This window comes from Hylobates moloch, unplaced genomic scaffold (assembly GCF_009828535.3).
Source record: "Hylobates moloch isolate HMO894 unplaced genomic scaffold, HMol_V3 SCAFFOLD_4, whole genome shotgun sequence".
NCBI classification, from domain to species: Eukaryota; Metazoa; Chordata; class Mammalia; order Primates; family Hylobatidae; genus Hylobates; species Hylobates moloch.
The window spans coordinates 83,991,949-84,011,261 of NW_026652279.1; the positions used below are offsets into that span (position 1 = coordinate 83,991,949).

Consider the following 19,313-nt stretch of genomic DNA (forward strand, 5'->3'; position numbering starts at 1 on the left):
ATACCATAAATGTATTCTTGCTTATTCTAAATACCTTTGAAGTATTTTCCTTGTTATTCTTTTTACAAGACTAGTCTAATACTGCTTTCTTTCATATAGGAAAAAATACTGATTTCTTTTCACCAGCTCAAATTTTTCTTTCTTATACAAGTCATTTATTATTTTTTTATTCAGGGTTCTGAACAAGGTTCAACCAGTCAAGAACAGGCCTTATCTGCTCAGCAAGCTGCTGTTATTAACCTTACTGGAGTAGGAAGTTTTATGCAGTCACAGGCAGCTGGTAGGTATCTTCATAACTTTATATGAATTTACTAAACATATCTAATCTATTTGGCATCTCACCACTTAAATTATTTTCTTTTCCTTCCCTTGCAACCAGTAAACAGGAAAAAGTAAAGCTATGATGTGTGAACTATTAAATTGATTAATGGCTGAGATTTTTTTCATTAATTTGATAGTGAATTAATTAAAAGAGCTTTGACTTAACATAATTACCACAGTTGTGTTTCCTTATGTTACAGTTTACTGGCAAAATAATTATCCACTTTACTAGGTTACCAGAGCTGTTTTCAGTGTTTGCCAATAGTTACCTTAATTAATAACTTTTTTGTTTTCCTGGGTTAAGACAGAATTTTTCTAGATTGCATACTCTTTGGTCTCATTCTGGTAACTTGTAGTTGCATAAATGACTTAAGTCTTAATGGTCAATAGCATAGCTTCTGTAAGCCACTTTTATCATTTAAAAAAAAAATTACTTCTCAACACTTCCAGCAGTAAATGGTGAACTAAAGATTACTCTTAATGATTATCCTGTCAGTTGAAGACGATAATTCTAACTTCACACTTAATTGAAAGAGTAAGCCACATGGATAGGAAAACTATGATAAGAGTTTGAGGATTGAATGAGTGACTATGTTGTCAGCATCTTATCACTGTGGGCTTACTATGATGCCTTTAGAAGTCTTTTAGAGTAATAATCTTTATTTTGGAAGTAAGTAATCCTTACATATAAAGTTCCAATTTAGAGGTAGTGAATTTCCAAATAGAAGTTTATATAATTACATACCTTTATCAGACCAGTTGTGAATTTCCAAAAATAGTTGTAGTATAATTTAGTGGAAACAACTCTAGTCTGAAAAAATCATGAGAATGTTCCTAGCTAGACTTCTTAACTTTGAGTGAGTCACTTAAATCATGTTGGCCTTCAAACTTCCTCATATGTAAAATGAGTGTTGAACTGATTACTGTGGTCCCATTCAGCTAAAAAAAAAAACAAACAATGCTTAGTCTCAGTTCACCACCTTTGTTGTTAGTAGTCTGATATTCATTGCAGCATCTTTTGTTTAAAGCAATTGTCTGTCTACCAGCTTTGTTGTTACAATAGTTTGGATTTCTTCCATCTCCCTTTTCCTACTTTGTTGGTTATATTTCAAAAATAATATACTCTTCTAAACAAAATAGCATCAGTATCAAATTTTATACAGATGCAAGAGAAGAGAGGTTCAGTGCTTTGATACATAATGCACTAAGGGAGTGCATCTCTTTTTGTGTCCAGAAAGTTCCATAATCAGTGGTACCCCCAACTAACAGGAGACCATATACTAAATTTATTCTGAAATGTCTATGATTTGATACTTAAGATAATCATACTGCTAACTTTTCTATTATTTCATTTTCTATGTTGTCCTTTTCTAACCCTGGTAGCCTTCAAACTTTTTGACTGGCCTGCTTTCCCCTTCTCCTCTCTGTAGTGTTGTCTCAGCTTGGCTCTGCCGAGAACAGACCTGAGCAAAGCCTTCCTCAGCAGAGATTCCAGCTCTCCTCTGCCTTTCAACAGCAGCAGCAACAGATACAAGTAATCCAGCAACTTCACTCTGATTACATTTTTAAAGATACTCAGCTCCAAAAGTACCTCAAAATAACTTGCTTTAGTTTTATTTTACTGTCTTTTAAGACTGTAATTGGTGAATAATTTAGCAAAATTTAAAAGTCTGACATTTTAGCCAGTCAACTTGGAGCACTGAATATATTTTGTACATTTAAGCCATACTCTAATTTAAAATTTTTCATGAAGTGCTGGTGGCACATTAACATACATTTTTCTAGTATGCAGTATATTTTGAAAGACAGTTTTAAGTGCCAATTGTTAACTTTCTAATATTTTACTGCAGAAAAGTGTTCCTATTAGTAAATGTCATACCTGTTTATTTAGAAAAATGTTATACCATAATTTTAGGAAGGAAAGTCAGCATATTATAGTTGACTATCTTGATATTCAGGGTTGTTTTATATTGCTATAAACTATCATTATACAACAAAATGGTAACTGAAGTTGCTGAGTTACTACAATATAGACTGGCAGGGCAAAGTAACAAATAATTTTGAAGTTTGCCAAGAATCATTTTTAAAGCCCTCAGCAGGCTTCTGTGCCACTGGTGCTGTTTGACTGTGCATTGTCTCAATGTGGTATAGTCCCTTTTTGTTATCTTGGTGCTTTCTCCCTTTTTCAGTTGTGTTGTTTCGTCACTCTCAGGAAAAGCACCTTTCCACACCTGCCTGCATTTAACATAACTTGATTTTTTTCCCTCCCTTTTGCAGCAGTTGCGATTCTTGCAGCATCAAATGGCTATGGCAGCAGCAGCAGCAGCACAAACAGCTCAGCTACATCGTCATCGGCATACAGGCAGCCAGTCAAAAAGTAAAATGAAGAGAGGCACGCCAACCACTCCAAAATTCTGAGTCTTGCATTACTTTTTGTTCCTTTTTAAAAAACACAAGAGCATTGAATCAAAAGGATTGAGTTTCTACTTTTTGTTTTTTTTTAATGTGTCAGTATTTTACATTGCTAGATGTACAAACTTTATACAGAAGCACAACCTTATCATTTTTAAATAAAAACAGGGAAATGGTTTAACAAACTAGGGTTGGTTTGCCTAAGTCATTGCTTTTTAAAAATGGTTTCACTATACATAATATATATGGAAGTAAGTGACCTAAGAAATAATAGAAACATCTTTCAGAAGAATGTAGTTTGATATTTATTTAGTATAAAACGTTTGTGCACAGTGTTAACAAATACAATTTTTACAAATCTGTTTTGAAAATGTGGCTATTTATTTGGGTTTCATACTCTTAATTACTTCATCCATCAATTTTTTAACTTCTTTGTGTCTTGTAACTGCTCGGCTCATACAGTCCTGAAGTTTAGCTCCAGTTAGCCCGCTTCCACCTGAAAAATTATTTTGCCAATACTTTTAATCTCAGTTATCATTCCTTTTCTAAAAACACTAATGTCATGTCAAATTATAAAACAAAAAAATTGGATAATGTAAATCAGGGTACAGTCTCAAGATCTACTAGTTTCACAAGACCTCCAAGTGATTCTAATGTATGTCTTAAGTTTAAGAACCACTGACATATACCATCAAGATGGAAGAACATTTGAGGTAGCTAAGAAACTATACTAAAATTAGGTAAATAAAATATCCCATATTCCATTTGGCCCTCCCTAATTTAAGGCTCACACTGAGTTATCATCTACATATGTTTAGGACTGAAGTGGCAGGGACATGCCTGGTTTGTGAAGACAACAGAGCTTGCCTTCCTCATCCATTACTACTGTTAAGGTTCCCGTTGCCAGATGTTCCTCCTCTCCAGTAGGGTCAACTATAAGCAAAGTGCTATAAAAAGAAAAAATATAAGTTATGAATCCATGGAACAAATTTTACTTTAAAATACTAAACATACTATCAGCCTCCCAAGTAGCTGCAATTACAGGCACATGCCATCACACCCAGCTAATTTTTGTATTTTTAGTAGAGACAGGGTTTCAACATGTTGGCCAGGCTGGTCTTGAACTCCTGACCTCAGGTGATCCCCCGCCTCAGCCTCCCAAAGTGCTGGGATTACAGGCTCACGTGAGCCACCACGCCCAGCCCTGCTCTTCTATTTCTGAACATGCTAAAATCCTTGGAAAATACTGAAGATAGCTTCAGATAAATCTTTAGTGAAAGAATTGAAAATTAACATTACACAGGTATAAGTAAACCAAGGAACAGGTAAAGTGAACACAATTGATCATCCAAATCAGGATGCTTATGAAAGCAGACAGGTTGACTAGAAATAATTGTGCAGGGACAAGTATAAATTCAAGTGTCCAGGGAAAACTAGGATGTAGGGTCACCATAACACTTCCTAAAGAGTTAGAATGCTGAACATCAATTACCCTAATCTTAAATATAGAAAATTTTAAAGTAAGTTTGATTAACTTACTCATCAAACACAGCAAAGGAAGTTGCAACTGGATGAGTTCTAATATTCAAATAACTTTTCTTCTTTAAATTAACTTCTGCTAAAGCAGTTTCTTCATTTATTGTAACTTCAGGCAACTGTACTAAGAAAAGGCAAATCTGTAAAGTAAGTCTCTAAGAAACAAATGGTTTCCAAGCTTTTTTTTTTTTAATTCACCTTTCCCTCTATTTAACTTGCCCAGAACATTTCTTTTTAAAAAGCACCTTACAGCCACTAAGGTAAATATAGACGATATACATTGCTTTTCACAACATCTGACATTCCTACCTAGTGCTTATTGCATAATTTTTAAATTTATATCTGCCAGGTACTGTTTTAAGCATTTTCATATTTTCATTGTATTCACCTAATCAATACTCTTACAAAGTAAGTACTGTTATCCCTATTTTACTATAGATACGGAAACTTCAGCACAGAGTGACAGAGCCAGGAATCTCCACTTTAACCACTCTATTATAATATTGTGCTAACTTCATTTTCTACCTCCAATTCACTTAACCACTCTACTGTAATATTGCTGTGCTAACTTTATTTTCCACCTCCAATTATTTGTTCCTACCAATTCATCAATGATAGGGAATATGCACAAGTTATTGAAATCTGTAACTAATCAGTCAACCTAACTCCTTGCTAAGAAACCCCTATTACTACGGCCTCACAGTAAAAACAACAGAATCCATTCTACTTCTTTTGGCAATATCACATAAAGAAGTAGGAGACTACTGGCAGATCTTCATCAATCACCTAGCCAGAAGTTACAACTCTTGTCTCCCTCTCCCACCAATATTAACACTATTTTGGAAAGGACTGAAGTCCTAACTTAAGTAGATGGGTACAGTCAAAGCAGCACTCTAAAGAGCATTCAGTTACAGAATATACAACTATGAACTATATTTGGAAAGTCATGTCAGCATTACATTCATTAATTTGGAAGCATATGAAAGCAAATGTACATTAAAAGTTTCACAAAACAGAACATTCTAACCCATTAGTGGGAATATTGCCTTTTTTGTAAGGCTGCTTACCATTTTTTAAGGCTGCTAACAAAGCAAATGTGCAGGCATCCAAAATGTTTCCATCGTAGTCGAGGCAAATGAGATCACAGTATAGAACCCAGGCAAGCTAAAATAGAATTAACACAAAAGGAAATTAAAGTCTTCTAATGCGTAGAACATGCTCTTAGCTTAGACTTAAGAACCACAGAACCCTTGGTTAAACAAGCAAGATAACCTTCAAGGCTCAAAAACCTTAAGAAAATGCCTTACCTTTTTAAAGTTCTATAGAAAACCAGAAGAAAGTGGACAGCTTTGGTGAAAGCTGGCTTTTGATTGCCAAGCTGACAAATGACAAACATGTCCATTTCCCTTAATGGAGCTACAGATGTAGAAGGAATTCCCATTCTCATTGGGAGGTTACAGATAAGGGAGATGGTTTTGAAAGCCCTAGCTAAAATTCAAAATGCACTTTCCCATAATACATGAAATGTTTAAGTTTTACAGTGCTAACGTATCACTTTATATGATCTAGTAGAAAAGCCTCTCTAGGTTCTAATCAACCTAGTTTTACATTTTCAAACAGACTTTGGAATCTACTGTGTGGATTCACCATAAACATATGTTAACATGATTAATGTTATAATCTGCTATAAGGAATAAAAAATGATTGAACTTTAAGGGGGGGAAAAATTACTTCAGTTTAAAAGGTAGCTCCCAGACAGGCAGTAAGTTAGTCAAACTTGTTTTTTATAAACAATATGGTTCATTTAGAGAATTACAGAGTAAGAAATTACTGAATCTCTAAAATCTGTAAGACAGCCATATTTAAAGCTACTTTGATTGGTGGTTTCAATTTCCTTGTTCACTTTCCCCCACAAAAAAAATCCCTTCAGAATTAGTAAGAACTTACAGCTTCTCTATTCCTCTTACCTTTCCTGGAGAAATGCACAAGTCCTCTTTCTGAATTATCTGTGAACTTGATTTAATGACAAAGAGCAAAGTAAACGAAAAGTCAAAAACTATCTGAAAATGAATTATAATAAAATTTTATCATGGTGCTCTTACTTTTCAATGACATCTGCAATGAACTGGCTAGCCACTTGGGCCTCTTCTCCAGGAGGTCCAGACCGGAATCTCGATGAACACAGGGGTGGTAGATCCACATTAGGAACTGAAAGAAACACTCTGAAGCTATGAACTAAACCTTTTTTTTTTTTTTTTTTGAGATGGAGTCTTGCTCTGTTGCCAGGCTGGAGTGCAATGGTACGATCTCAGCTTACTGCAACCTCCACCTCCCAGGTTCAAGAGATTTCCTTGCCTTAGCCTCTCAAGTAGCTGGGATTACAGGCACACGCCACCACGCCCGGATAATTTTTTGTATTTTAGTAGACAGGGTTTTACTATATTGGCCAAGATGGTCTCGATCGCCTGACCTCGTGATCTGCTCGCCTCAGCCTCCCAAAGTGCTGAGATTACAGGCGCGAGCCACCATGCCTGGCCTAAACTTTTTAATTTATGGATTATTGAAGTGTTAAAGGTATTATCAATCCACAGTAAAGGCAACTGTGGCCATGGACAGACTTTTCTGAGTAGAATACATTGTAATATTATAGCTATATTATGTTTGGTCTCTCTAAGACTCCCAGCCATAAAATTTCTATTTTTCTGACTTTTTTCCCCCATATGCCTTTTTAAAAAATCTATTTTAGACCTCAATTCTCCTAAATCCTTTACAAGTTTTCCTGATATCTTTCAAAATACCTCAATCTGTAACTGAAGATATAGCCCCTCTGCTAACATCCAACTGTTTTTCTCATTTAAAAAAATGTTGGTTCCTACCATAAAGAACAGATGGTTCCAAGACAAGAAAAAAATAGCAGTTGTATAAAGCAAAGAATCTTTATGGAAACAAAAGGTGTGCAATGACAGTTCTTTGACTAAAAAAAATTCCATTCTATTTTTTTTTCTTTTGAAACAGGGTTTCACTCTTTCACTCAGGCTTGAATGCAGTGAAACAATTATATTTCATTGTAGCCTCAACCTCCCAGGCTCAAGCAATCCTCCTGCTTCAGCCTCCCAAGTAGTTGGGACACAGGTGTGCACAGGCACACCCAGCTAACTTGATTTTTTTTTTGTAGAGACGGGGGTCTCCTTTGTTTCCCAGGCTGGTCTTGAATTCCTGGGCTGAAGCGATCCTGCTGTCTTGGCCTCCCAAAATCCTGGTATTACAGGGGTGAGTAACCACACCCAGCCAAAATTCTATTTTCTTGGTTAGTAACATATGAATGTATGAACAAAAATTGAGCAAGCAAGTTTGATAAAGGTTAAATTTATGAAATTCTATGTCCTGCTATTATGCTATCTTTTACTAACAGAAAACTTTTGAGGAATTTGTTTTATTCTTAAATATTTCTGAATATTAGGAATAATTTTATTTACATCAACTCAACTAGGACTTAACTAAAAATTATTAAATGTGTTAAAAGTATTTGTATTAAAATTACAAAACCATTTAACTTACCAACGTATCCTTTATCAGGGGCATCTGTTGGTGGTGCTGCAAATTCCTGTAGTAGCAAAGAAATGTTTCCTATTGAAAGAAGCTACTGAAAAATTATGAAGACAATTTAGCAATCAGTTAAGGAAGGCTCTATCAAATATCAGCTTAGGGAACTGTGTCAGGGCCTCGACGGACATTGGTGCTGACCCTCACAATAGCTCTACAAGATAAGAAGGCACTACAGTACAGCGGACTACACTATAGTGCTGCTCGTCAAGATTACCTGGAGATCTTTTAAAAAATAGTAACTGGGTTTGTGCCCCCACCTAGTAGCCAAGAATCTTAATTTATTCTCCAGATGATAGAGCCAGATTTAGGAACTGCTGCTTTAGTGGTAAAGAGCAAAAGCTCGGCTGGGCATGGTGGCTCACACCGGTAATCCCAGCACTTTGGGACACAGGCAGGCGGATCACCTGAGGTCAGGAGTTTGAGACCAGCTGGCCAAGATGGTGAAACCCTGTCTCTACTAAAAACACAAAAATTAACCAGGCGTGGTGGTGGGCGCCTGTAATCCCAGCTACTTGGGAGGCTGAGGCAGGAGAATCACTTGAACCCAGGAGGCGGAAGTTGCAGTGAGCCAAGATCGTGCCACTGCACTCCAGCCTGGGCGACAGAGCAAGACTCCGTCTCAAAAAAAAAAAAAAAAAAAGCAAACGCTCTGCAATTACTAAGCCAGTTCAAATGTCAGAGCCACACTTACTGGCTGAGAGACTTTAGGCAAGTTATTTAACCTCTTACCTTAAACTCCTCATCTTGTCAAATGGGAAGAAAATAGTGTCTACTCCTAGGGACTGTTAGTAAGGGCCAAATGAGATAGACCTGTTAAATCCCAGGCATAAAACCTGACAAGGAGCAAGTTCTCAAATCTTATTGTTATGTATCACTCCAGGTTTACCAAAGAAGAATCTCAACTGAGGTTAAATAACACAAGGTATAGTGTAGTCAAAGAAGCACAGGCTTTGAAGTCAGATTTATGTCTAAGTTTTACTTATGAGTCTTATGTACCTGGACAGGTTACTGAACCTCATCTGTAAAACAGGAGGTAGAAGGAAGTAACAAATGATTGTTGTAGGGATTAAAGTGGATAATTCTGTAAAGCGCCTAAAAAGGTGTCTGGAACATAGCAGGTACTCAGTAAATGGTAGCCAATATTCCCTCAAATTTTTCTTTTCAACAATTTCAATTTTCTACACATTTACACAGATTACATGTCATCACTGGCTAAAAGGATGTCACCAAAAATCTGTTAATTTCTCAAATGATATAACCAAATTTTTTTAAAACGGTGACTAAGATTTTAAAAGTTGTTTCATTTTGCTACATTTGACAATTGTTCACTTAGTCATTAAACTTGGGTCATATTTTCTAACACTCATAGTGAAAGCTCTTGGGAAATTAAATATTAAAAATTGACACCCAACTGCCAAATTAAGAGTAGAATTACAGGTGTATATTACAATCTAATAAATAAAGCTAACTTTGTAACTCAAATCTCAATAGGACATATTTAGACTTACTGCTTTAACTCCACAGATTACTGTAGTATTTCCCAGCTTCACTAAAGCAGAACCATCTGCGGTACTAATTGAACCTGAGAAGATAAGCAAAATGAAAAGTTCGTAAAAGGAAAACAGCTACAAAATTATCCACATAATAATTGTTTTAGTTTGCTGTGTATGATTATCTTGCTACCCCCTCAGTTGCTTATGAATATTTCAAGTTAGAATAATTTTTACATAACTATTTTAAATTAGTGTTTAAATAATTATTCACCTGTCCTTGAATTTGTGTTAATCATTTTTCATTCAGTTACAGGGCTTTTGTAGATAAAAATCTCTTGACAAAAAAATCATCAAATCCTTTAGACAAAGAATTTGGCTGAAAAACTGTTTAGCTGGTTCAGAGACTAAAACTTGGGAATATCATACAGTTGAAAGTGGAAAATACATCCTTACCTATGTTGACAGTTGTGGTTCTGAATTCACCAAGTTCTCTTCCATCAGGACGGCAGTTCTCTTTCTAAATAAATATGTTTATATAAAAACAGATTATACCTATTACATATTTTACACATCTATTCACAAGTTTTACACACACCGGGGAAACATTAAATGTTACTTCAAATGGATTAAATTACTTGAAATTTATCTTTAAAAGCAGCTCATTGTTATCAAAACGCATAACATGTACATAACCTTTACTCACCAGAAATCTCCTGTAATACTCCAGAGGTTCCACGGTTCTGAAACACGTGTTAAAAATATATCTGAGATAAACTGATGAATCGTAACATAAATCCAGAAATTGGCAAAGATCTTAAGAGTGTGGTGATGCAGCATTAATCTCCACAACTTTTAACTAAAAGTAATTCTAGAAAGTAAAAATTCTTGCAGTAGCAATCACATTCAATTGCTGTCCTTAACTCTGCCATAAACGATTAGAAAATTGGCGTCTAAAAGCCCTTTGAGTGAGCTCTTTAAAAGCTCAATCTGTGTCAAAAGAATCATGTCGTTCTTGCTCTGAAACAAGGATTCAGAGTGATCTAGTGATCATGAAAAACGATTATTTTCATAATCTAGTGATCATGAATAGTTACCTCTTACTGGATAACTCAGGAAACAAAAGGTACATCTTTATTTTCACTGTAAATGAAATTTAGCATATTCTTCACTTCTGACTGTAGGCAATAAACCATAGTAACATTAGCAGTACCCGCAACTTTAACAACCACGGAGACCACAAATGTTTTCGTTTGTACCCTTTAGCTGTGTAAGGTATGTTCAGGCTCACTGTTACTTTGAAATCCCAGGAGTTACTACTAGTCTTGCCACTAGATCTTGTTTACGAAGGTTAATTTTAAAGCAAGTATATATACTACTATATCATGTCTTCGGAGTTTATACTCATAGATAACTATTTCAACATGATGGATTTCCTTTGGAATCTTATTTATTTTATCCATTTTTTAAAAACTTTAATAAAGTCCATTGGCTTCACACATACAAAAACCTTCCGAACAAGGCATGATCCTTTTAGAAATAAACTACGGGAGAGGGAGAAGCAGGCGGTATGTGGCTCTGATGCAACAATCTTGATTGATTGATTCAGAGTCTCACTCTGTCGCCCAGGCTGGAGTGCAGTGGCGCTATCTCGGCTCACTACAACCTCTGCCTCCCGGGTTCAAGCGATTCTCCTGCCTCAGCCTCCTGAGTAGCTGGGACTACAGGCGCCCGCCACCACACCCGGCTAATTTTTATATTTTTATTAGGGACAGTGTTTCACCATGTAGACCAGGCTGGTCTCGAACTCCTGACCTCAGGTGATACGCCCGCCTCGGCCTCCCAAAGTGCTGGGATTACAGGCGTGAACCACCGCGCCCGGCCACAATCTTTAAAAGATTACGTGGAACTGCACGTTCACTACACATCACGCTCACGAGCGCTCGCACCGAGTATGGAACTCTACAGAGTCCTTTCATCTCCCGTCTCACTGGGGGGAAGAAGCCCTTTCTTTTCACTGTGACGACCTCCAGGTCCTCCCGCCCGTCGCCTGCTTCGACAAGGAAGGAAATGGCACCCCAACGGGGTCGGCCTCCAGGTGAGAGAATCCCAGCTAAGAGTTAAAGGAAGCTACCGTCCGCCAGGGTACAGAACTCGACCCGCCACCCGCCAACACTCACTTGAACCCAGCCGCCATCTTCCCGCCCGCGCGTCTGCGCCTGCGCCGCTCCTCTCCTGCGCGCCTGTTCCGCCGCCGCACTTTCGACACGGACGCCTGGCCGCTCACGCCACAGGAAATGCCAAGGTGGGGATGCGACGAAAGGTCCCTGGCCCGCCTTCGCATCGACTTTCCCCTGCCCAGACGCCCTTCTAGGTTTCCTTGCCTTGGACGTATTTTGACGAATCTGCTGTTAAAGAAGGAGACGGTCTCCCTTTTTATAAAAGAGCTGGTGCTGTAACTCAGAATAACGCCAACAGTTCGGAGATAACAAGGTTTCTAGCGAGGAATCAAGCAGTGCGTGTGGAGCGTTATTCCAATGTCTCTGCGTCTTTTTTCCGCCTGTGACTTAGGCTGAGCCCTGGCCTTGCCTTTTCACTGGTCAAGGGCTCCGTGCTCCAACACATGAGAAACCAGACCTTTTTTTTTTTTTTTTTTTTTTTGAGACAGAGTCTCGCTCTGTCGTCCAGGCTGGAGGGCAGTGGCGCGATCTCGGCTCACTGCAAGCTCTGCCTCCCGGGTTCACGCCATTCTCCTGCCTCAGCCTCCCGAGTAGCTGGGACTACAGACGCCCGCCACCACGCCCCGCTAATTTTGTTGTATTTTTAGTAGAGACGGGGGTTTCACCGTGTTAGCCAGGATGGTCTCGATCTCCTGACCTTGTGATCCGCCCGCCTCGGCCTCCCAAAGTGCTGGGATTACAGGCGTGAGCCACCGCGCTCGGCCGAGAAACCTGAACTTTCTATGCGCTCATTTTCCGCACCACGTTGTGCTCTGCAGGTCCCGGAGCTGAGGGCTCCTAAGCATCCCCTTGTGTTGGAAACTGTGTCGTGCTCAGGGCTGCCATCTCCCTCCTAGGTGGGGTTACCAGATAAAATACAGGATACCACGTTAAATTTGAATGTCTGATAAACACAGCGTGGTTTGTTTTTTGTTTTTTTTTTTTGTTTTTTTTTTGTTTTTTAGCATGAGTATACCCGAAATAGAGCATGCAATTAGTTGTTGCCAGAACCTGGAGGGAGCTGGGAAGGCTTTACAGATAGATAGTGGTGATGGTTGCACAGTATTGTGTGTGTAATTAATGCCACTCACTATTGTAAACTTAAAATGATTAAAATGGCAACTTTTTATTTTACCACAGTTTATAAAAACTAATGTAATAAACCAGAAACCTTTAACTGGGCGCCGAGGGCACGAGAGCACGAGAGCGGCGTTTTCTCCGCCTCGCCACGCGGGGGCGCTGCGGCCAGCGGGCGCGACCTCTCTGACGGCGGGGCCGGGTCGCGCGGGCGCGCTTCCGCTTGTGTGTAGGTGCGGGATTGGGCGGAAGGCCCCGGCATGGAGGATGGCTCCGTTTCTGCTGCAGCTGGCGGTGCTCGGCGCGGCGTTGGCGGCCGCAGCCTTCGTACTGGTAAGAACAGAGATGGGAACTCGCGCAGGCCGGGGCTTACCGCTCTCCTGGAGAGTGCGTCTCCTTAGGCGTCCCCTCCTCCGCCCTACCGGTTCTCCGACAAGTCCCTTTTTCCCCCGGCTTCCCCCAAATTCCTGACCTCGGAGCTTCCTTTCCTGGAGTTTCACTCTCCTTTTCTTCGGTTGATTTTCCCTTGGAATCTTATCTCTTTGTGTGCTCAGAGACTTGTAAGTTTTTTCACACTGGAGCGCACCCACCCGGCCTGGCATCGTCGCCGCTTCCATCGCCCCTGGCGCCCGCGCCTGCTACCCACCTGCTCTGTCAGCCTCGACCTCTCCCAGACTCTCCGGGACCTGCAGCCGCTGCAGTTCTGCTCCGCCCAGGGAGATCTCGAGCCCCCAGAAGGGGTGTGCTCCCTAGCCTGCCCCCTTCGCTGATGGGGTTAAGCAAATAGGGGTGACGGAGCCCTGATGGCAGCCATCTGTTACAAATGGGAATAAATCCGTGGATTGATGAGACCCACTAGGGACGCAGGGTGAGCGAGAGAGACAGGCCTCAGGCCTCTTGTCGGGGGCGCATTGTGTCCCAGAATTAAGCACCCTAAATATACTGCCCCTAAACAAGGCAGGACAATAGAATTCAAACTCGATTGTCTTTGCCCTTGCTCTCGAAACACAAAAATATTGTAAACATTTGCTGATTGTTAAGTGGTAGAAAATTGGCGAACTGTCTCCCGCACACCTTGGAATGAGCCTGCCCTCTAGTTAGTAAGTGGAGAGGATTTCAGCTTCCTTGACATTCAGATTAGCCACCTAGACAGCACTGCCAGGAGGGTCACTCTGCCATCTTTCCAGAGGATGTATAAATTTACAGTTTAGATAAAAATGTAATGCATCCTTACTTCTTTGTTGATAGTATCTGGGTGAGAGAGGAGTCCTCTCTTGCCCTAACTAGTGGAGATTTCAGGGTTTAGGGCTTTTTTGTTTTTTCAAGTTTTTGAGCAAACCAGGATTTATTTATTTATTTATTTATTTTTGGCGGGGTGCGGGCGGGGAGTGGATTCACACATTCTTAGATTGAAGCTGCCTTACTTTGGGTCTTTTGCACAGATTTTATGGGCTTGTACTGACGGTATTTGTTCCCGCTAGCTTGAAGTGATAAGAGCTACCATTTATTGATTGTAGTACTTACTATATGTTGTGTTGCACTCGGTTTAATACGAGTTATTAAATCTTTAAAATAACACTGTGACATATATGTTATCATTAGCATTATTTTACTGGTGAGGAAACATGTTGGAGAAATGAGCTCGTGTACTCAAATGTTACACAACTAGTGAAACTTAGGTTTTTTAAATGCCAGAGCAATAAATCATTAAAAAAATAATTTTTCAAAACCTCATCCTATCTTCATATGTATCCACTTTCCATTCTTTCTCACAATCTCACCTCCTTTCTGAATTATTTTAAAACAACTCGGAAGACATTTTATCTTTAAATCCTCAGCATTTATTTCTAACAGATAAGGTCCTTCTTTTTAAAATACACAATAAAGTGGTCACAGATTTAAGTTTATTCTGTGATTTCAAATGCCCCCTCAGTTCACTTGCCCTCATTTATCTCATATATGTCTCAGTATATATGTCTGTCTGTTCCAATCAGGATCCAAACAAGTGCCACACGTTGTACTCCGTTGATATCTTGAGTCTCTTAATCGGTTGACAGTTTCTCCTCCCCGTTTTTTTCTTTTCCTTGTCTTTTTTTTTTTTTTTTTTTTTTTTTTAGAACGAGTCTGGCTCTTGTCGCCCAGGCTGGAGTGCAGTGGCGTGATCTTGGCTCACTGCAACCTCCGCCCTCAAGCAATCTCAAGCAATTCTCCTCCTGCCTCAGCTTCCTGAGTAGCTGGGATTACAGGCGCTTACCACCACTCCCAGTTAATTTTTGTACTTTTAGTACAGATGGGGTTTCACGATGTTGGCCAGGCTGGTCTCGAACTCCTGACCTCAGGTGATCTGCCCTCCTCGGCCTCCCAAACTTCTGGGATTACAGACATGAGCCACTGCGCCCCGCCTTTTTCCTTGTCTTTAATATGATCATTTGTCCTGTAGAACTTCTCACAATTTGGATTTCTTTGATTGCATCCCCTTAGTGCCTTTTAACATCTTCTATCTCAAATTTTCTATAAACTGGTAGTTAGGATCGAGAGACCTGATCAGATACATACTTGATGTGTTTTTTAATCACGAAAAAATTGTGAGTGATGCTTCTTCCTTTCTCTCGTGTCTCATCAGGAGTCATGTAATGGCCATTTGTCTCTGGTGTTAAGATGGATCTGTGATTTCAAATGTTGCCAGCCAGACCCACCAGTTTATAAAGTTTGTCATCAGCCTAATGGTTTTAGTAGTCATTGAGGATCATTACCTAAATGCTTTATTTCATCGTGGGTTGCAAAGTGAAATATTCTTATTGTATCCTTCATTTATTACCTAGAGTTTTGTAATGAAAGAAATCTCATCCTCAGCTATTCATTTACCCTAAAATACCTTTCATACATATAAAATGCAAAAGGCAAATTTTTGAAATGAGATGGTTCTTGCATCCTACCCAGTTTTTGTTTTTAGTGTCATTGTGAATTTATGATTTACAGTATTTTTCATGGTTTGATCCATTGCAATAATTTTTTTTTGGCAGGGGGGAGGTGGAAGAATGATCAGATTCTTGCATCATAGGCCACTGAGAGCCCCTTCAGGTTGACTACTTTGTCCTTTCAGCACAGCCCTTATAATCTTTGATAATTTTTGATTATAATCTTATAATCTATGAAGTGATAGTAGTTGATGATGGCAGTAAAGATCAGACCTCAAAGATCAAACCTCAGGAGCTGATGACAATAACAATTTGATAATGTCTTCAAATTGATCATTAAATTACAAATGAGTAGCATTCCAAAAATTTATAGACTGTTTTGAAAGCAGAAAGTGTACCAATGGAAACAATGTAAAAACAATGGTTATTTCCAAAGCTTAGCTCCCAAGTGCATATGGAAGGGAGCCTGTAAGTTAGATACTTCAGTAAATGCTGTATTCTGAATTCAAATTCGAGTTAAGTGTCAAAAACATATTCTTAAACATTGTTGGTCCCTACTTGGTAGTCCGGGGAATCTTCCTTTTATATCTTGGGTCTGTCTGGTCCTGGATGGAAATTGTGCCCTCACCCCGCATGTTCCAACTGCAAAATGGACTTGTCCTGTCACATAGAGATTCCAAGTAGAGACAGGACCTTACTGTATGTGTGTGTCTCTCTATGTGTGTGTGTTTGTCTCTATGCATGTAGACACGCTAAGGATCGGGGGTTTAGGTCACCTAAGAGTAGAGTGGTCTTCCTGTAGTGACTGACCTTTATTGTAGCTGGAATGGTGGAGGCCTGGGGAATGATGACTGGGAAGAGACAGAGCCTGCTAAGGCATCCGCACCTTACTGATGGAAAAAAGGACAGTAATTCTCATAAGTAGGGGACTCACTATTGTCTAATTTTGGAGTCACCTCTAGACCATTGTTAATGAACTAAAACCTGAGAGTGAATATTCAGCTAAAAGAAAAGTAGATGATGTATTCTAACATAAATACAGAAAAGTCAGCAAAACGTAATTTCTGTTTTGTAAAAGACATGTATGCCTGCTTTTAGATTTCCATCGTTGCATTTATAACTGCTACCAAAATGCCAGCACTCCATCAACATGAAGAAGAGAAGTTCTTCTTAAATGCCAAAGGCCAGAAAGAAACTTTACCCAGCATATGGGACTCACCTACCAAACAACTTTCTGTCGTTGTGCCTTCATACAATGAAGAAAAACGGTGTAAGCCCTGTTTTGATTTTTTTGGTAAAGGGTAGTTTGGAAAAGAAAAGGAAATTTAAAGTATTTGACTTCCCTTTCTTTGCCAAAACATTAATAGATGTGGGCTGTGTTGAGCACACAGTTGATAATTGTTGTAGTTCGGCAGAGAGAGAAGTGAATATTTGCTCTCATGAATAGGAGCAGCGTCATGAAGCAGCGGGACTGGAATGTTCTAGAGAGGTAATAAGCACATTGTGGACGGAAGGCAGGATTCCAGATGGGAATGACCACTGGGAGAGTACCAGAGGGGCTTGTTAGATTATTGGGACTTTTTTCTGTATGTAAGCTGAATGTGCCGGGCTTGGAAAATCATTTTCAAAAGCGATTTTTAATATATTTTTTTCTTTAAGTGCCTGTGATGATGGATGAAGCTCTGAGCTATCTAGAGAAGAGACAGGTATCATGTTTTCTCTTTTAATATGATATCTCCAATTAAAATGAGACCAGGTCACCAATTGTGGACCCCAAGCTAGATGCACTGTGAGAGGCAGTCCTGGCAGCACCCCGATCGCTGGGCCACCTGCTGCTTGCTTGTTGCTACCCGTAAGCCCGGCACGTAGCATGCTACCTCCAGAGGCAGGTGGGTGACCCAGGACAAACCAGGAAGCAAAAATTTCTGTTTCTGTACCCTCCTACCCATTTTTATCCTGTCTTGCTTGATCATATATTTAAAATTGAGTGACAGTGTATGTCTGCAGACTTTGTATGATGCCACAATGCTGTTTTTACTTTTGTGACTTGTAAGAAAAGGTGTATTGTTGTTTTTGCTGTTAACTTTTATTCTCTTCTCTCTTTTTTTATTTTTTGGTTAACTGAGTTTGAATAAACAGAAAAACTAAGTCTGAATGAACAGAAAAAAGATATTTTTAAAAGACACACTTACATTGAAATTCTTTTGTGTTTCTTCAATATTGTCAAGAGTCTCCCCTCACATTTTCTTCCTGTTTTCCCTACATAAGGAGAAGAGAAATAATACACAACCTTCTTTTGTAACATTAGCTACCATTGGAATCCCCTTGGAGGGATTAAGAATTAAGTGAGTTCTTTTTTAAAAAAAAAAAATTGTTTTGATTTACTTTGCTTTTAGATTTTTTGTATAAAGGGGAAATAGAAGATTCCCTGAAAGAGAAAGGGCTGTATTACCTTATTACCAACTCCAAACATTCAATTTAGAGAAAAGAAGAAAGGAATTGAGCCCTTAATATGTATGAGACTTCTACCTTTTCAATTACATGTAATCTTCACACCAACCACATAGAGTAGGTTTTTCTGTTCTCTTTTATTAATCAGAAAATAGGCCCAAAAAGTTAAGTTGCCCAAGGTCATTAGGCTAAGAAATGCTGCCGCCAAGCTGGAATCTGCCCTCTCTGACTTCAAACCTCAGGAGCTTTTTTCTTACACACCTGTACCCTCTCAAATGTGCTGTAGCACCACAAGTACCTGGCTTCTTCCACCACCAAGTTACAGGGCAGACCGGGGAACAGCAAGGTGACATGGAGAGATTGAGTCAATATTCACTCTCCACCTCTACCCAGGATCTCTCTCTCTTTTTTTATTTAGCCTTTTTATTCTGTGCGGTTTGTGCACTAATATTTATATTCAAATTTATATGTATCAACACTAAAGCACTTGTTTTTTAAATTATTGGTGATTTTATTAGAATACTTTATGGCAGTTATGCCAAATTGTATTATTTTAGTTTTGTTTCTTGCAGAAACGAGATCCTGCGTTCACTTACGAAGTGATAGTAGTTGATGATGGCAGTAAAGATCAGACCTCAAAGGTAAATACACTTGCTTTCAGAATTGACAATAGATAGAAACTAGAGAATAATTTTGCACATGTGAAATCTCACTTCATTCACCAGGGGACCCTAAAGCTGTGCCTAACACTCTCCATTGTTATAGTGTAGATAGCAGAAAAAACAGATTTCATTTATGGAACTTCTCCATAAGACCAGGGAAGCTTTGAAGATCGCCAGATAGGGAAGAAACATGCCCACGCACAGTTCCTCCTGGCCTTTAGGGTAGGAACCTTCGTTGCCTACCAATTTGTGCTTCCTTTTTCCCTAAGCACAGTTTCTTTATGCTCCATCTTGCCTTATAATTTCTAAAGCAGTCACGCTGATAGAAAGCTGCCTTCATACCAGCCCCTGGGAATCAGGTGTGTCCTTTCACATGCACAGAGAGCATTGGCAGGATCTGGCTTGGGAAGGGTAAGTGCTGCACTTTGAATAGTATGATGTGAAACTTATGAACACAAACCATCTCAGTGGTTTGGTGATACATGAAGGGAATGGCATGGAAAGCAACATTGGACACTTGCTGTTGAGATTAGAGAGGTAGCCTAGACCCAGCTGAGTCTGTGCATCTTCTCCTGAGGAGCACTTTTTTGGTGGCCCTTGACCTGTGAGTGGCCAGCTGCT

The 19,313-nt window shown here is 39.3% G+C and overlaps 3 protein-coding genes across 22 annotated transcripts in view; 2 read left to right on the forward strand and 1 right to left on the reverse strand.

Annotated features, from left to right (window-relative positions):
* Positions 1–2,918, forward strand: part of SUPT20H (SPT20 homolog, SAGA complex component) — a 50,879-nt gene extending 47,961 nt beyond the window's left edge. For 11 of the 17 annotated variants that reach the window (XM_032150433.2, XM_032150438.2, XM_032150447.2 and 8 more), the window contains 3 exons: positions 175–280; positions 1,752–1,855; positions 2,599–2,918. In XM_032150433.2, coding sequence (XP_032006324.1) covers positions 175–280; positions 1,752–1,855; positions 2,599–2,739 — 351 coding nt within the window. In that variant the 3' untranslated portion in view covers positions 2,740–2,918. The remainder of the gene's footprint in view (positions 1–174; positions 281–1,751; positions 1,856–2,598) is intronic. The other 6 variants (XM_058437658.1, XM_032150450.2, XM_032150443.2 and 3 more) reach the window with 1 other exon arrangement.
* Positions 2,797–11,597, reverse strand: EXOSC8 (exosome component 8). Its single transcript, XM_032150455.2, has 11 exons — positions 11,546–11,597; positions 10,072–10,108; positions 9,822–9,885; positions 9,384–9,457; positions 7,828–7,873; positions 6,372–6,477; positions 6,237–6,282; positions 5,337–5,433; positions 4,273–4,393; positions 3,574–3,680; positions 2,797–3,229 (listed from the first exon to the last, which is right to left on the reverse strand). The coding sequence occupies exons 1-11, from the start codon at positions 11,560–11,562 to the stop codon at positions 3,114–3,116; spliced, it is 831 nt and encodes a 276-aa protein (XP_032006346.2). The 5' UTR covers positions 11,563–11,597; the 3' UTR covers positions 2,797–3,113.
* Positions 11,242–19,313, forward strand: part of ALG5 (ALG5 dolichyl-phosphate beta-glucosyltransferase) — a 51,025-nt gene continuing 42,953 nt past the window's right edge. The window contains exons 1-4 of one of the 4 annotated variants that reach the window (XM_058437661.1): positions 11,242–11,463; positions 16,678–16,849; positions 17,239–17,285; positions 18,603–18,671. In XM_058437661.1, coding sequence (XP_058293644.1) covers positions 16,711–16,849; positions 17,239–17,285; positions 18,603–18,671 — 255 coding nt within the window. In that variant the 5' untranslated portion in view covers positions 11,242–11,463; positions 16,678–16,710. Of the gene's footprint in view, positions 11,464–12,642; positions 12,995–13,179; positions 13,530–16,677; positions 16,850–17,238; positions 17,286–18,602; positions 18,672–19,313 lie in introns of those variants that run through there. The other 3 variants (XM_032150458.2, XM_058437662.1, XM_058437663.1) reach the window with 3 other exon arrangements.

What these genes read in the sequence shown, in the direction of transcription:
- EXOSC8 (XM_032150455.2), bottom strand. An exon ending in AACCACAACTGTCAACATAG is followed by an intron (nt 9,458 to 9,821) that starts GTAAGGATGTAT and finishes TTATCTTCTCAG; the next exon opens with GTTCAATTAGTACCGCAGAT. An exon ending in TAATCTGTGGAGTTAAAGCA is followed by an intron (nt 7,874 to 9,383) that starts GTAAGTCTAAAT and finishes TTGCTACTACAG; the next exon opens with GAATTTGCAGCACCACCAAC.